The 15532-nt window shown below is 30.8% G+C and overlaps 2 protein-coding genes across 4 annotated transcripts; both read right to left on the bottom strand.

The window, feature by feature from the left end:
* Positions 1-5418: 5418 nt before the first annotated feature.
* LOC114377316 (protein DETOXIFICATION 19-like) lies at positions 5419-9241 on the bottom strand. Its single transcript, XM_028335768.1, has 7 exons — positions 8672-9241; positions 7889-8433; positions 7123-7209; positions 6977-7033; positions 6630-6868; positions 6405-6523; positions 5419-5784 (listed from the first exon to the last, which is right to left on the bottom strand). Exons 1-7 carry the CDS (start codon positions 8960-8962, stop codon positions 5653-5655), a joined length of 1470 nt encoding a protein of 489 aa, XP_028191569.1. The 5' UTR covers positions 8963-9241; the 3' UTR covers positions 5419-5652.
* LOC114377315 (protein DETOXIFICATION 18-like) lies at positions 8310-15094 on the bottom strand. 3 transcript variants are annotated; one of them, XR_003659060.1, is made up of 8 exons: positions 14174-15094; positions 12975-13519; positions 12662-12748; positions 12515-12571; positions 12175-12413; positions 11955-12073; positions 11622-11820; positions 8310-8433 (listed from the first exon to the last, which is right to left on the bottom strand). XR_003659060.1 is itself a non-coding variant. In XM_028335767.1 (7 exons), the coding sequence occupies exons 1-7, from the start codon at positions 14495-14497 to the stop codon at positions 11689-11691; spliced, it is 1503 nt and encodes a 500-aa protein (XP_028191568.1). In that variant the 5' UTR covers positions 14498-15093; the 3' UTR covers positions 10923-11688. The 3 variants fall into 3 exon arrangements, 1 of the variants encoding a protein (XP_028191568.1); XR_003659059.1 differs by lacking the exon at positions 8310-8433 and adding an exon at positions 10923-11167 and having other exon boundaries at positions 14174-15093; XM_028335767.1 differs by lacking the exon at positions 8310-8433 and having other exon boundaries at positions 10923-11820; positions 14174-15093.
* Positions 15095-15532: the final 438 nt, after the last annotated feature.

Genomic DNA, 15532 nt, shown 5'->3' with positions numbered 1-15532 from the left:
AATATGTATCTACTTTACTATCAAGGAAGATTTGGGTAGTCTATAACTATATTATTTGGGTAGCAATTGAAATCTCGTTATAATCAATATAAATAAAAATTCTACTTTGCTGGCTTACGAAATTAAAGTTATACGCACAAAAAGTCGTTGGTGCAAATAATATTAAATTTGATTTTTTCAAGTAATATGTTGAGTTAAGTTTTGTGAATAAAAAAAATGTAATTGAAAAAAAAAATTCACTAAAAATAATTAGTCAATTTTTTTAATAAAAATTAATTATCGACAAAATTAATAATATTTCGTAATATTAACATCAATAAAAAAAAAAAACTAAAGTTATACACGAAACTCATAAAATTCGTTGAGACTATATATATCAACCGCACATTCAATTTTCCATAATGCATCTTTAACGTCGACTTCTTCCTTGTGGTTGTGGATTGAGCTACCACCCTTCTTTGCAAGTAGCCATAGAAATTTCCATGCATCTTCGCAACCCTGCAACAAATTTCTAATAAAACACGGACTCAATATGGGTGCACATGGACTATATATATATATATATATATGTGTGTGTGGTAGTTGGAATGGTTTGACCTAGATGCAAGCCTTTTTAACTTCTCCAAATTTAGCACCTTCTATTTTCATCCCTTCAACTTCTTGCAAACCCTCTCTTGAACACCAGATTCTTAGACCTACGAAGGAAATTAAATAGGAATGCCAAAATACTTATGCGATGGCTCTTTTATATTTATTTAATTTTCATTCATTAATTTCTGTATACAATATTTTCATTCCTTTTTAACAAGTTTATGACTTCTTCTCAACCCTCTCTTGAGCACCTGATTCATGGATACCTACTTTAGAAATAGGAATGCCTAAATACTTCTAAATGGCTTTATAGATGTTGATTCAGTTTTGATTCATTAAGTTTTGTGAATAGAAGTTACTATTACTAATTGGTATTTAACTGCACAAGGGTTGTCGTTTGCAACTCTTGCACAAACCATCACATAGGTCTATCACAAGATCACCAACAGTCCAACATGATCTACACAATCCCTTGTAAACCAGAACATTAAAAAAAATGAAGCAACATTTTTTTTACTGGGATAAAATCATTAAATGAAGCAACAATAAACACATGAAAAATATACATTATCATCTCAAAACTAATTAGCAATGTCACAAGAAAGAAAAATAACATGGACAAAATTCAAAAGTAGTTGGCCCAAGTGGAACTAGGTCGATCCGTTAAGCAAGGTCTCAATTCGAGCCTTGAAAATTAAACAAAACATGGTTGAAAGGAAAGATTATACTAAAAGTGGTCAATCAAGTTTTCCAGCAGCAATTATTCAAAGTTTTGACACTGAGCTTTGCACCTCCGAGCACATAGGTCTCCGAGGTTAGGGTCATAATTAGGAAAAGGGTTGGCACATCCAGCGGTGCACTTGCCATAACAATGTCGAGATGATCCACCATTTTCCGGATCCACTTCTCCATGTTCCACTGCTTGTTGAGACTGACCATATGCATTGCCTTCAATGTATGTTTCACCCTTTGTTTTTGTTTTCTCTCCGCAAGAACTATCTCGTCTAACAATATGTAAACGAGCTTTATCCTTTGTTTCTTTTCCTGAAGAAATGTCTCGCCTAACAACATGTAGATGAGTTTTACCCTTTGTTTCTTCTTCGGAAGAACCATCTCGTCTAACAACATGTAAATGAGCTTTATCATTTGTTTCTTTTCTTGAAGAAGTATTTCGTCTAACAACATGTAGACGAGTTTTATCCTTTGTACTTTCTTCTCTAGAAGGAACATCTCTTCTAACAACATGTAAACGAGCTTTATCCTTTGTACTTTTTTCTCCAAAAGAAGCATCTCGTTTAATAACATGTAGACGAGCTTTATCATTTATTTTTTCTCTTGAAGAAGCATCTCGTCTAATAACATGTAGACGAGCTTTATCATTTGTACTTTCTTCTCCAGAAGAAGCATCTCGTCTAACAACATGTAAGCGAGATTTACCCTTTGTTTCTTCTCCTAAAGAAGCGTCTCGTTTGACAACATGTAAACGAGCTTTACCCTTTGTACTTTCTTCTCTAGAAGAAGTGTCTAGTTTAATAACATGTAAATGAGCTTTATCATTTCTTTCTTCTCCTGAAGAAGCGGCTCGACTAACAATAAGTAGACGAGCTTTATCATTTGTATTTTCTTCTCCAGAAGAAGTGTCTCGTCTAAGAACATGTAAACGAGTTTTATCGTTTGTTTCTTCTCCTAAAGAAGTGTCTCGTCTAACATGTAAATGAACTTTATCCTTTGTTTCTTCTTTTGAAGAAGCGTCTCGTCTAATAACATGCACACGAGCTGCGTAGCTGGAGTTGATGAGCATCATGGCAACGAAGAGTATTGATGCAACTTTGTTATTAGAAGCCATTTTCTTGATGCTAATGCCGGGACTTTAGGTTAATTAATTTGCTTCATGCACCAATGGAAACATCCTTAATATATGGGGTGTATGTTCTTAATTGGCTTTTCATTGGAACCTTACATGGTCGTGATCGTGAATGATGCTAATGGAAGCATCTATTTTTGATTTCGCTTCAAAATAGAATGGTGAATTTGTGATCTTCTTGTTTTTCTGTCTAAAAATTGCACTAAATTAATAGCGTACATTGGCACCGTTCTTTTCTTAATTATTGGTTTCTTTGACTCTGCATGATCGCAAGCTATGCAAGGGAAATTAACCACTACCTTTTACTTTCTGCTGCCCTTATTCATTGATAATATTATAAGAAAATGAAACGAGGATACCATTCTACTTGTTAATACTTAAAAGGGAGAAGAGAAAGAAGCCATATCATAATTTAGTTGATACTTATAGAGAAGAAAAAGAAGTATAAGTCTAATAATCAATATAATATGATAAGAAGAGACAATAGTAAGTATTAATAGAGTTTTTGTGATATACTGGAGTGTTCAATTGCTCATCTATAATTATCTATTGGAACATTTCATTTAACAAACTATTTTCTTTTTTTTAGGTCCCTTTTCAGATCTATGTAGTAATCATCCCCAGCTCTATTATTTCAGTTGATAATAATAAAAAAATCTCTATTAACCATTATCGATATGGAACATCTCTCAATTATTTTTTTTTCTCTCTAGTTTAGTTCTTCAATATTTTTTATTTATTTTTCTTCTCCTTAAAAGAAGATGTAAAATTGAGTTAATTAAATTTTTAGTTTCTAAACTTTTTTAAAATTTAATTTTAATTCCTAAATTTTTGTTTGACAGCTCAATGTTTCTTAATTTTTTTCACATTAAAGTCTTTAGTCCTTAAATTTTTGTTTGATTAGTTAAAGTTTCTAAACTTTTAAAAATTTAAGTTTTTAGTTTCTGAATAAAAGTGTTAATCTATTATTTTTATTTACTTAATGAGATTTTAATAACTATTTTTTTTAAAATTTAAAGATTAAAATCCCTAATAGAAAAAAGTTGAAAAACACGATCAATCAAACAAAAATTTATAGACTAAAATTCTTAATTAAACAAAATTGAGAGAGATTAATCATTCAAATAAAAGTTTAAGACTAAAAATTAAATTTTAAAAAAAATTAGGAATTAAAAACTTGGTTAACTCGATTGTTAATATGCAATTTCATATCCACTCTCCACTTGAGTTAGTGGTTTAGATTTTTCTTTCCACGCATTAAAAATCTTGAAAAGCAAAAAAAAAAAAAAAAACAGAGAGAAAGGGGAATCAAATTCTGATTTATATTATTTACATTGAAAAAGAGATAGACCGCAGAAGATCGGTGATAGCCTGATGGGGGACCAAATGCCAATAAGACAAAGTCACTCACTGCTTTTATGAATTGATTTAATTACCCTTTAATGGATAATCATTATTAGGACCGTGTAATCCATTTTTAAATTCCTTCTGTTAAGCAAAAATTATGAATTTATCAATTTCTATCATTAAAAAAGTTATCAATTTATTATCGGCTTAAGTGCCAAAGAAGAAACGTACTCTCGGTTGCGGATATAGGAATTTTTGTTAACAAGGGATAAAAAATAATTTAGGATTATTTATGATTTTATTCTTAATTTCTTTTCAAATTTTACTTTTAATTTTTAATATTTTTGGTCGTTATATTTTTTCTTTGTTAATGATTTCATTAATAATATAATGTTCACGTTACTTTAAATCGAATTTGATAGGATAATTATATGTATTTTTTTATAAATTATGTTTTCAATTCCTTATAAACTTATTTGATATCATCAACTAATTCAAATAAATGAAATATTAAAAATACAGTTCACTAAAAATAATTGTGCCTGGTTGTTCCTTCAAATTCCAACTCTTTGATAATGTTACAAATTATATGATGATTAACATGATTAGTTACGTCATTAATTCACATTATTACTCAATAATGGGAACTACAATTATTAACATGATAAAATTATAGGAACAAAAACATTAATAAATATTGTTTAAGGATTACAAGTGAAATTTACAAAAAATTTAGGGACCAAAACCATAATTAATCCAATTATTTATAATATTTTTTCAAAAGAAAAATTTCACAAACTTTTACAAAATAAATAATAAATATCATGATAAAAAAAAGTCTAAATTATTTAAGTTTCTACAAATTACAATTATTTTATACACATTTTTATACTTTGAAAATATTTTATGTGATTTTTTCATTATCAATGTTAATAAATTAAAAATTAATATCAATTTCTTTTGTTTCTTGTATTTTTTTACTTTCATTTAAAAACATTATTTTATGGAAGCTAGGTATTTTATTATGGGAAAAAAATTATTGCACATTCACAACTAAAAAAAAATCTTGTGGAGACAATTATCCCCACGCCAATATATGGACATCCGCAATCATCTCATACATTTTACTTTAATTTTAAAAAAATATTTAATTTTCATTTTCTCAACCAAACTCAACATAACATTAATTAAAGTTAATTGAAGTAGCTTTTAAAAATAATTTTGCTATCTTAACATTTCTCTCTCTCTCATCTTAAACTAATGGACGCGAGACATTAAACTTTTATAAGAAATCTTTTGTTTAAAAGAGATTTTAAGCTAAATTTGTCAAACAATTTTCACTTTATTCTTAAAACTCTTATCTTTAAGTTTTAACTTTAAAGTGATTAAAAACTACAAATAAATCTTTGATCCGAGTAGTAGTCGCTTTGAGTAAGATGTTGCTGATAAAAAAAAATTATTGAAGGTTAGGGTGGGGATGTTGGCATATCTTCCATGGTATACATATTTTTTCTGCAAATATCTTTTTCTCGTAGAAAAAATAACATTAGCACTCTTTCATGACCTACTTTGTTAACATTTGCAACAAATCTTTTATGAGGATACATGGTGTAATATGTTTTTAATTAGGTAATTGGAGTGCCATCAGTATATATAAAACATAGAGAATGTCATTGCATTGTAGGTATTTCTAACAAAATCAAGGAGTTCATGGAGGAATGAAAAAGAGGGAATGGAAGGATACTGAGGAAAATTTGACCAACCAATTTTCATTCTCTTGCAAGCAATTGAATCTAAAAATAGTAGACTCCGTGGACTATTTTCATTGACCCATACTAGCAAGCAATCAGTTAAGCAGATGGTGGTTGGATTTCATCTCTGTCCAAGGAGACATTCAGTTTAGTCCATTTGGCACGCCATGCCAAAAATGAGAGAGTCCCAGTTTGACAAGCCAACCCACAAATCAGGCCAATCCATAAACCCTGCACATTAAAACAAATCCAAAAGAACATAAAACGATTAAACTAATGGATGTAAAAGAATACACAAGACATCATTCAAAAGAACATATTCTTCTTGTCATGTAAACTAATAAGAAATTATTAGGTGTTATGGGATTATAATGGTCAGAACTAATTTCTACTTAAACTAGTGTTATTAATTTTTTCATGTACCATGGTACATAGAGATCGAATGACGAACAAATCGACAATAGTTAAATTATATTCAAGTAAGGGTGTATAAATACACCCTTTCATTTTGATGGGAAAATTATAAGTATATATCCAAAGTTTTTGTATTTTGTCCCCCTAAATTTTATATATTTGAATCTACTATCTCTGATTTCTCATTCTATTGTCAAATTTTATCTGGTTAGTTTTTTTCTCGCTTTTTGTTCCATTCATCTCACATTTCATTCCATTTTATAATAATAATTATTATTATTATTATTATTATCATTTTAAAATAAATTGTCCCCATTAGTTAGGGATCTCGATCTATTGCAACAACCGAGATCATGGATATTTGGTAGACCGGGACTAGCTAATAATTTCTCATGAATTAACACAGTGAACCAGAATATTGAGCAAATATGTTTTACCTTAACCTGCAAATTGAACTTAAATCCAAGAAGGCCTGATATTGGCAAACCAATAAGATAAAAAGTTGCTAGGTTGACATAGGCAGCCAAGTGCTGCCAACCACACCCTCTGATCACCCCTGCAGTATCAAAGGTATTTTAATTTCCACTATTTGATTTTTTTAAGTTAAAGATCAAGAAGCAAATATAACAAAGGTTAAAAGGAAAATGAGGAATTATTCAAACCTGATAAGACACCTTGGACAGAATCTAGTAATATGGAAATGGAAAGAAAGGGTGTCAGTGAAGCAAACTCCTCTTTAATTTTAGAACTATCACTGAACATCTGAATCCATATATTGTGACCAAATGCAAGTGCCAAAACAAAACATAAACCAAGGAGGAGAGAGAGCTTGAGACTGACACCCATTGCATGCTTAGCTCGATCCAGGTGGCCTGATCCCAATTCATTGGAGACCCTTGTACTAATATCATACTCAATTTTTTTAGCTATTCAAAAATTGTATAATGTGTGCCGATTCAGAAGATACACAACAATGCAAACAAAAGGAGAACATTCTTAACTTACTAACCTTGCAGCTGCACTGAGACCATAAGTGATCAGATAGGCAATTAGTTCTGTGTTTGTGCTGCAAATATCATTGAAGATTTGACAAGAATGATTACATTTTTATGTTTTAGGAATACATGTATAACTTGAAAAGGATTAGACTCATACCATATTGCAATCAATGAAGTCGATATTGTTGGGTCAGGCAATAATCCAGCTAAGAAAACCATAATCTCAAAAGCCCAATACTCGAAACTTGCATAATGTGAACAGATTGTGAGATAAATGAGGTAATTGTCTCATACATAATTACAACTATATTCTCTGAATATGTATTGCAAATAGACTTCAATCTAGAATCGAATCGAATAAATCACTAATTTCATCGTTTAAGTATTAATTACCTTCTCTCCTAAGTGGTCCCTAAATATAAAAACTACTTAAGTAATTATATAATTATTAAAAAAATCATGCTAAGTAGTACTCCTATTATTAGTATTTGGTAGAACCTTCAGACTGATTCCTGAACTTTACTGAAATACTTGAACTTGGTGACTAAAGTAGTGAATGTTTAAAAATGGGGGAATCGCTTAAATAATTTAGTTACTTTAGGAGAAAGGATAATACATCAGAGACAAAATTAGTGGTTTATTCATCTAAAATCTATTAACATGTTGAGTTTGAGAAAATACATTTTTTTTTTTCTTATTTTTATAAATAATTGCAAAATTACTGCCTTTTTTTCACTTAATGTTTCCTGTATAATCATTAAAAATTAAAATAATAAACAAAGTGAAAAGAATGTGCAATTTTGTAGTTATTGGAGAGAATGAAAAACAGAAAACAGATTTTCAAACAAAACTGCTCTTCATTTAACTTTCTAAGGTCAATCATCAAAGGGGTTTAGCTAAGTGTAAGGTTTTTAGAGACATACCATACCATTGCTGCTGAGAGCAAAGCTAGTTTCAAGTCTGTGAAAATGTAATTGAATGACTCAAATGAAAATCCTGTCCAAGTCTGCCTGAACCTTTCTGCATACATGATATACATGACCAACAATGGTATGCATATCCATAATGAAATAGAAACTGCTACAGGAGCACCTATAAAACTCAGATCTGTGCAGAAAATCAAGGCATATGCAATGAAAATATGAACCAAAAGTGGAATAGCTGAGAAGACCACCAATGACTTTACAACAGATTGTGTTTGAAGAAACCTCAAGATATTTTGCAAGAAGCTAAGTGCAAATAAGCCAGGGATAAGAAACTTGGTGTAAAGGGAAGTTGTTCTTGCAATGTCTTGAGATTGATGTAGCAATACAAGGATTGGCTCTGTATAGAACCAAATAATTGATATAATGATGGAAAAAATAAGAGAGATGATGCAAGAGGCTTGTAGATAAATTCCCAACATTTGGTATTCTTCTGCTCCAAATCCTTGTCCACAGAGTGTTTCCAATGCCCCACTCAAACCAACCTATTACAAGGGAAAGAAGATGATCGTGTTTGATCTTGTAAGAATACTCAATCTTGTTAATTGCATTTATTCAAGTCAACTAGTTTTGAGGAAATGTTATGGTGTTAAATTTTCCTAGCATATTGCATCATTGTTAAAGTAGCTAGCACCAATCTTATTATAAAACTCAACAATATTGCTTATCATACATGATAATTCATTTCACTACATTCCTAAAGAAATTCTGAATATAATTTACCATGACAGCCAAACCAGTGACAGAAAACCAAGAGTTTGCAAGAGTAGCACCAGCAAGCTGAAGATCACCAAGGTGGCCAGCGAAAATTACAGAAACCAACACGATTAAGTAATAGAACAAGTTTGTAAGGAACATAGGTAGTGAAAAAAGTAATTGATGTTTGGCCTCCTCCAAATCCAGGATTTTGCTGTTCCACCATCGGTACTGTCTTGTGTTTTCTTTATGATGAGATACATCTAATAGAGGTGTGAAGTGTGTTACTGTGCCATCTAAACTCCTGCTTTTCAGCATCTTCTATAATCTCTTTGCTCCTATTTTCTATGTTCAATGTTGTGCATATAAAGTGCTTAAGTGAATTGTAATCAAACAACTATGCTCATCAAATTTCTTGTTCTTCTTTTTATAAGAACAGTTAGCTGATTTACTAGGGTTAAAGAACTTTTAAGTCCATAATATATAGTCGATTCTTGTTTAGAGTTTTTGATATTTTTTTTTATTATTCTGAATTCTTACTATATTAAAAATTTTGTTATGAGTGTTTGTCATATCATCATTTATGGGACAATATGAATCCGAAACAAAACTTTTAATATATTAAGATTCAGACTAAGAAAAAAATATATCACGTCTCAAAACCAATTTAAACCAATTTACTATAATTAGTTAATATAGTTATGAATATTAAATTTGTCCAGCAGCATTTATCTATGTATTTTCAAAATTACTGCTAACATTAATGTGACATATTTTTATTTTAAAAAAAATATTTTTATTAGTTTTAATTCTTTTAATTTATATTAACTATTGCATATGTAATAATCGAAGTAATTAAGTTCTGAAAATGCTTTTTATACAAGACAAAATTAGGCCCCAAAGAACATAAGATATTATTGTATTTACTATTTATTGAACTAAAAATGACTCTTAATAAGAATATTTTGATATAAAAAGATAATTAATACAAGATACATTTTAAGGAAGAAAAATGAAAATTAGGCTTTTTTGATCCGTATTGAAAATTAGACTTAATTTGATTGAAAACGAACTTAAGAGACAAAATGCAACCAATCCGAATTAAATGGTTTAAAACTGAAATTAAACCACCATTTTTATACATAATTTCGTGTATCAACTTTGGTGCCTTAATTTAAAAACTCCTTCATCTATGTAGTGTTTAATACTGAAAATTAGTTAAAATAAATAATTACCTCTTATAATTCTATTCGATTTCAACTTTATAATTACTACTTTTTAAATATCAATCTATATGTTTTCAATTTGTTTTACTGCATTAATCTATAATTTCAAAAAAAATGAAAAATGCATTAAGTTTAATATTCAAAATTTTAAATATCTAAATATAACTACTAATATAAAAAGTAAGTTATTCACATTAGGGTGAGTTTGGTTGTGAGGAAAAAAAATATTAAATTAAAACAGTTTAATAATTAAATAATAAAAAATATGAAAGTCACGTTAAAATTAAAAAATCACATATTTCTTTTGAACTAAACACACGCATGCATATTATACTTCTACCGTTCTACATGATTCTCTTCCTTTATCTTTTTCAATAATAACCAGGGGTCAAGATTCAACTACCAGTACCGTGTTCGGCAACTCACTTTCACCTAGGAGAACGATCCAATATAAGAGGGACAAATTAAAGCTATCATTTAATTTAACTTTCAATGTTCAACTACCAATGTTTTGTTGTTAGGAAAATGTCACACATCAATAATGTTTTTTTTTAAGTCACACATCAATAATAATTGGTGATCAGGAATGCAAGCATATAAAACACATTACAAAAGAAAAGGTCTTCAAAAGAGAAGTTTTATTGAAATTTATATTGAAAATCCATTGGAGATTGCAATAGAGTTTTTTTTTTTCTTCTAGATACAGGGTAAAAAAAAACTGAAATATTTAAGAAAGTATCAAATTTCTGAATAGCTTTCCCTCTCGGTATGCTGGTACTGCTCTAGTTCTTCTTGCCTATTTGGAGACAGCAATGATCTTATTATTATTATTATTCTCTGAAACCAACCCCTACTTATAGATTCTATTGTATTGATTTTCTGTTTAATTTCAACTACTGCTGTGCTCAAGAGCTTAAACTAGGAAGACAACTAAGTGTAAATGGTGAATACGACGGGGCGTAGCTAGGGGAGGAAATAGATCAAACTGCCTGACGCTAGCATATAGCATAGCCTACTTGAACCAGGATAATTCTATGCTTTGAAAGCAAATGTAACAAATTGAATTCTTATTCACATCAATAGCAGGGTTCGAATTGCTTAAAGTTTCAGTCCTAGCTAAGTATGTCCAAATCTAAAAGAATGGAAACAATGTTACAAATTTCATTACAATTTTCATTTCTTACAGTCCTTGGTGGGTGTTGTGAAGACTGTGCACTAGCTCCTTCCAGTTAGCAGAGTCCATTCAGTAACCTACCTGAACCAATCCTCCTCCTCATTGCATCCAGTATTAAACACCCTTCATCAGAAGAGATAAAGGAGCAGCACATTTGCAAGGACTATTGTGTCAATCACATATTTTCATTGATAAGCCAAATATTCAAGAAAGAGATTTCTTCATTTAAATGTAATTTCAAGTGGAGCATGTGGGGAAAAGAATATTTTTTATAAAGGTCCCACTTATGCGAGAAATTAATCTCTTATCAATCAAATGATTTTCCAAGGTTAAGTCCACTTAAGTGCTAAGTTGATAATAATCTTTTATGTTAAGATACATTTCTGCCTATCTCCTCTAAAATCTAAATGAGTTCTTGTGAGATTGTGGAATAAAAACCACCTAATTGGAGAGTTTGTTACATTATATGTCAAGATTTACTGCCTGCGCCTCACAAATACTCCCCCCAAAAAGGTTAAGTGTTTGCACTTTCTCAAAATGAATAAAAACTATAAGCAAGAAAGTAGAGACGTTTTACCAAAATCATGTTCACCCCAATTTGTGATCATCTTAGTTCATAACTTCCGTGCCAGATTGGCAGACATTCAGTTAAACAACAAGTGGTCTTTATCTTTGTCCCCAGAGAGATCCAATTTAGTCCATTTGGCAAGCCTTAAGAAAAGGAAGAGAGTCACAACTTGGCATAGCAGCCCACAAATCAGACCAATCCATAAACCCTATATCACATAAAGCAGATTCAAGACTAACATAATAATAAAACATTACAAATGAATAAAGTTTCAAAATCAAGATGATTCTTCATGATATAAGAACAAAAATAACCAGAATGTGCTATAAATATTTTATTTACCTTATAATGCAAATTGGTCTTAAATCCTAGGAGACATGATATTGGTAAACCAACAAGATAAAAAGTTGCAAGGTTAATATAAACAGTTGAGTGCTGCCAACCACATCCTCTGGCCACCCCTGTAGTATTAAACACAATTTTCACCCCAAGAAAATTTTAAGTTAATGTTCAAGTTGCAAAAATAGAACAGGACAGGTTAAAAGAAATCAGGAATTCAAACCTTGCATGACACCTTGGACAGCATCTAGTACTATGGAAATGGCAAGCAAGGGTATCATTGAAGCAAACTCCTCTTTAATTTTAGCACTACCACTGAAAAGCTGAATCCAGATATTATGGCCAAATCCAAGTGCCAAAGCAAAACAGAAACTAAAGAGGAAAGAGAGCTTCACGGTGACATTCATTGCATGTTTAGCTTGTTCTGGGTTGCCTGCTCCCAATTCATTGGATACCCTTGTGCTATTAAAGTTAAATTTCAACTTTTCAATACATGTACTAGAATGTTGATTCAGAAGAAATGCAACAATGCATGCAAAGGAGAATGTGTTCAACCAACTAACCTTCCAGCTGCACCAAGACCAACAGGGACCATGTACGCAATGAATTGTGTGTTTAAACTGCAGATATTTTGAAGATTATAACAATAATAAATTATACTAATTATTTTCTTTTTTCAGGAACAGAATACTAAGCTATTAGAACCATACCATATTGCAATCAATGAAGTTGTTATCTGTGAGTCAGGCAACAGACCAGCCAATAAAACCAAAACTTCAAAAGCCCAATACTCCAAACTTGCATAACATAAACAACATATAGTAAGATTTTTTTGCTACAAAAAACAACATATAGTAAGATGATATAAGGATCTTACATTAAATTACAACAATAATCTCTTAATTTGAATTGCTGTATCATGTATGTTTACAAATTAGGCTACTTCTCCTCATTTAGCTTTGTAAGATCAATAGTCAAAAGGGTAAGCAAAGTGAAAGGTTGCTAGTGAGTTACTATTCATACCATACCATTGCAGCAGAGGGCAGGGCCAGTTTCATGTTTGTAAATACATAATGGAATGAATGCATTGAAAATCCCTGCCATGTCTGCTTGAACTTCTTAGCATACATGACATACAAGGCCAATAATAGCATTGATATCCATTGTGAAATAGAAGTTGCAACTGGTGCACCTGTGAAACTCAGACCTGGCCACTGAACTAAGCCATATGCAATACCAATATGAATCAACAATGGAAGAGCTGAGAGTGCAACCAATGGCATTACCACAGATTGTGTCTGGAGAAACCTCAAGATATTTTGCAAGAAGCTATATGCAAATAATCCTGGGATAAGAAACTTCATATAAAGAGCAGTTGTTCTTGCAATGTCATGAGATTGATGAAGCAACACTAGGATAGGTTCTGTATAGAACCAAATAATGGATATAATGATGGAAAAAATTAGAGATATGATGCATGAGGCTTGTAGGTAAATTCCCAGCATTTGGTATTCCTTTGCACCAAATCCTTGCCCGCAGAGTGTTTCCAGTGCCCCACTCAAACCAACCTAATATAAGAATACAAGGGTATGAACCAGGAGTTTAATCTAGTAACAACATTTAGTCTTCTTGCATTCAATTTAACGAGCTTTGAGACAATGTTATGATTTTAAATTTGCACCAACATTGATGAGCCATAATTCAAGTATAGAAATAAAGATTAGAAACAATAATTGACATTTCAGTATGTGAGGCATTACAGTATATAAAAGCCATAACAGAAACAACAATTGATATTTCAGCATTAAGAAATAATGATTAAGAACTATAAGTAACACTTCAGTATAATTACACTGTACAAAATCTAAATACTGCAAAATGAAATGTTAAACATTAATAATAATGGGCAAGTGGTTATATAGGCTTTCAACATTGACAGCTTTTTTTTAAAACTGATATCAGAGCAACTATTGATTTTGAAATGTTTGTCATATGTACCATGATTTTTCCATCCGATATCCTATGAACGGAGTGCATAGATTAAGAGGCTAAAACTAGAAAGTTTTAGTTAAAAAGCAACCATTTAATTATACTTCTTTTTAATTTTTGGTTTTTATTCTATAGACTTATTGTATAGGATAAAAAGAAATCATATAAAATATATAGATATTGATTTATAAGAAAGGGGATCGAAGAGGAAGAGGAAGTGGGAGAGGAATTACCATGACAGCAGAGCCAGTGACATTGAACCACGAGTTTGCCAGAGTAGAGCCAGCAAGTTGAAGCTCGCCAAGGTGACCAACAAGCATGACAGAAATCGAAGTTATCAAGTAATAGAACGTGTTGGTGAGAATCATTGGCAGTGAAAACAAGAGTTGGCACTTAGCCTCTTCCATGTCCAACACTTTGTTCCACCATCCCTCAACTTGGTGGAGTCTTGTGTTTTGATCTCTTCCATTATTATCAGATCCCCTTATTACTAGAGGTGTTCCTATGCTATCATCCGAGCTGTTACTTGCCACCATCTTCTCTATCTCCTCTTTCATCTGCTCTACGTTATCTGCATATATCTGATGAGGAAGCACTTGAATGATTGCTGATCGCTATATATATACTGCCAAACGACTTTATTATACAAAACTATGAGCCAAAAGTTACTTTATGACAGATAAATGCTGCTGAAAGTTTCAGAGGTGCTTTTTGTATTAACCATAAACCCAGAATATGATACGAGGAACAGCTTTGGTCGCCATCGTGGTTGTATCTATTATGGATCAATCATCATGCAGCACCGAAATAATGATCTACTATCATGCCAAATAATTCCCTTGGTGATTCTAAATAATTTGATTTTGGGTTGTTGCACAGGTAACGAATTTCTTTTTCATAGTTTCCATTGGGTTACTTTGTCTTATTTTGTAGATTTATCCCCAAGTCTTGAGTTACAATATTCATTATTCGAATATGCTTCACGAGTAGGTTGTCTGATCTCGGGCCTCGGCCATGGGAGAACTTAATTTATTCCTTTTAACGTACAAATCTCACCTTTCTTTATTATAGTTTCCAATTTCTTTTTTAATTTTGTATTACTCTACGCAAAATAAAACTAGCTGCCATTTGTCGTTTGTTTTGATATAATGTCACATAATAATATTTTTCTTTTTCCATTCTCGTACTACTAAAAGAGAGTTTTTTTTTTTTATCATGCTTGTGTTTACTTTTGCCAGATAAACAAGTGAGTATTTTTTATAAAGGTTTTAAAATTAAAACTAATGTTCGATGTAGATCAAATTTAGTTGATTGAACCTGATAAATAAATTATTATAAATTATTTGATTTAATCTTTGATTCCTACAAGATAAAAAAATTAAAATTAATATAAAATGTTACTTGTAATATTAATTGTAAGAAAATCAATATGAAAAGTACCACTTATTAGAATTATTTAGAATGAACACTCTAAATGAATTTCACTTGAAACCTTTGAGAGGATCAAAATTTTAATTTTATAATAATCATTAATATAATTCAGTTTTGTTATCATCGGATAAGTTTTTAACCACAAAGATTGCTTAATTGTA

The sequence above is a fragment of the Glycine soja genome, chromosome 11, assembly GCF_004193775.1.
Source record: "Glycine soja cultivar W05 chromosome 11, ASM419377v2, whole genome shotgun sequence".
In the NCBI taxonomy this organism is placed as follows: domain Eukaryota; kingdom Viridiplantae; phylum Streptophyta; class Magnoliopsida; order Fabales; family Fabaceae; genus Glycine; species Glycine soja.
The sequence above is the reverse complement of the archived record's forward strand: the minus strand, read 5'-3'. Positions and strand labels throughout refer to the sequence as shown.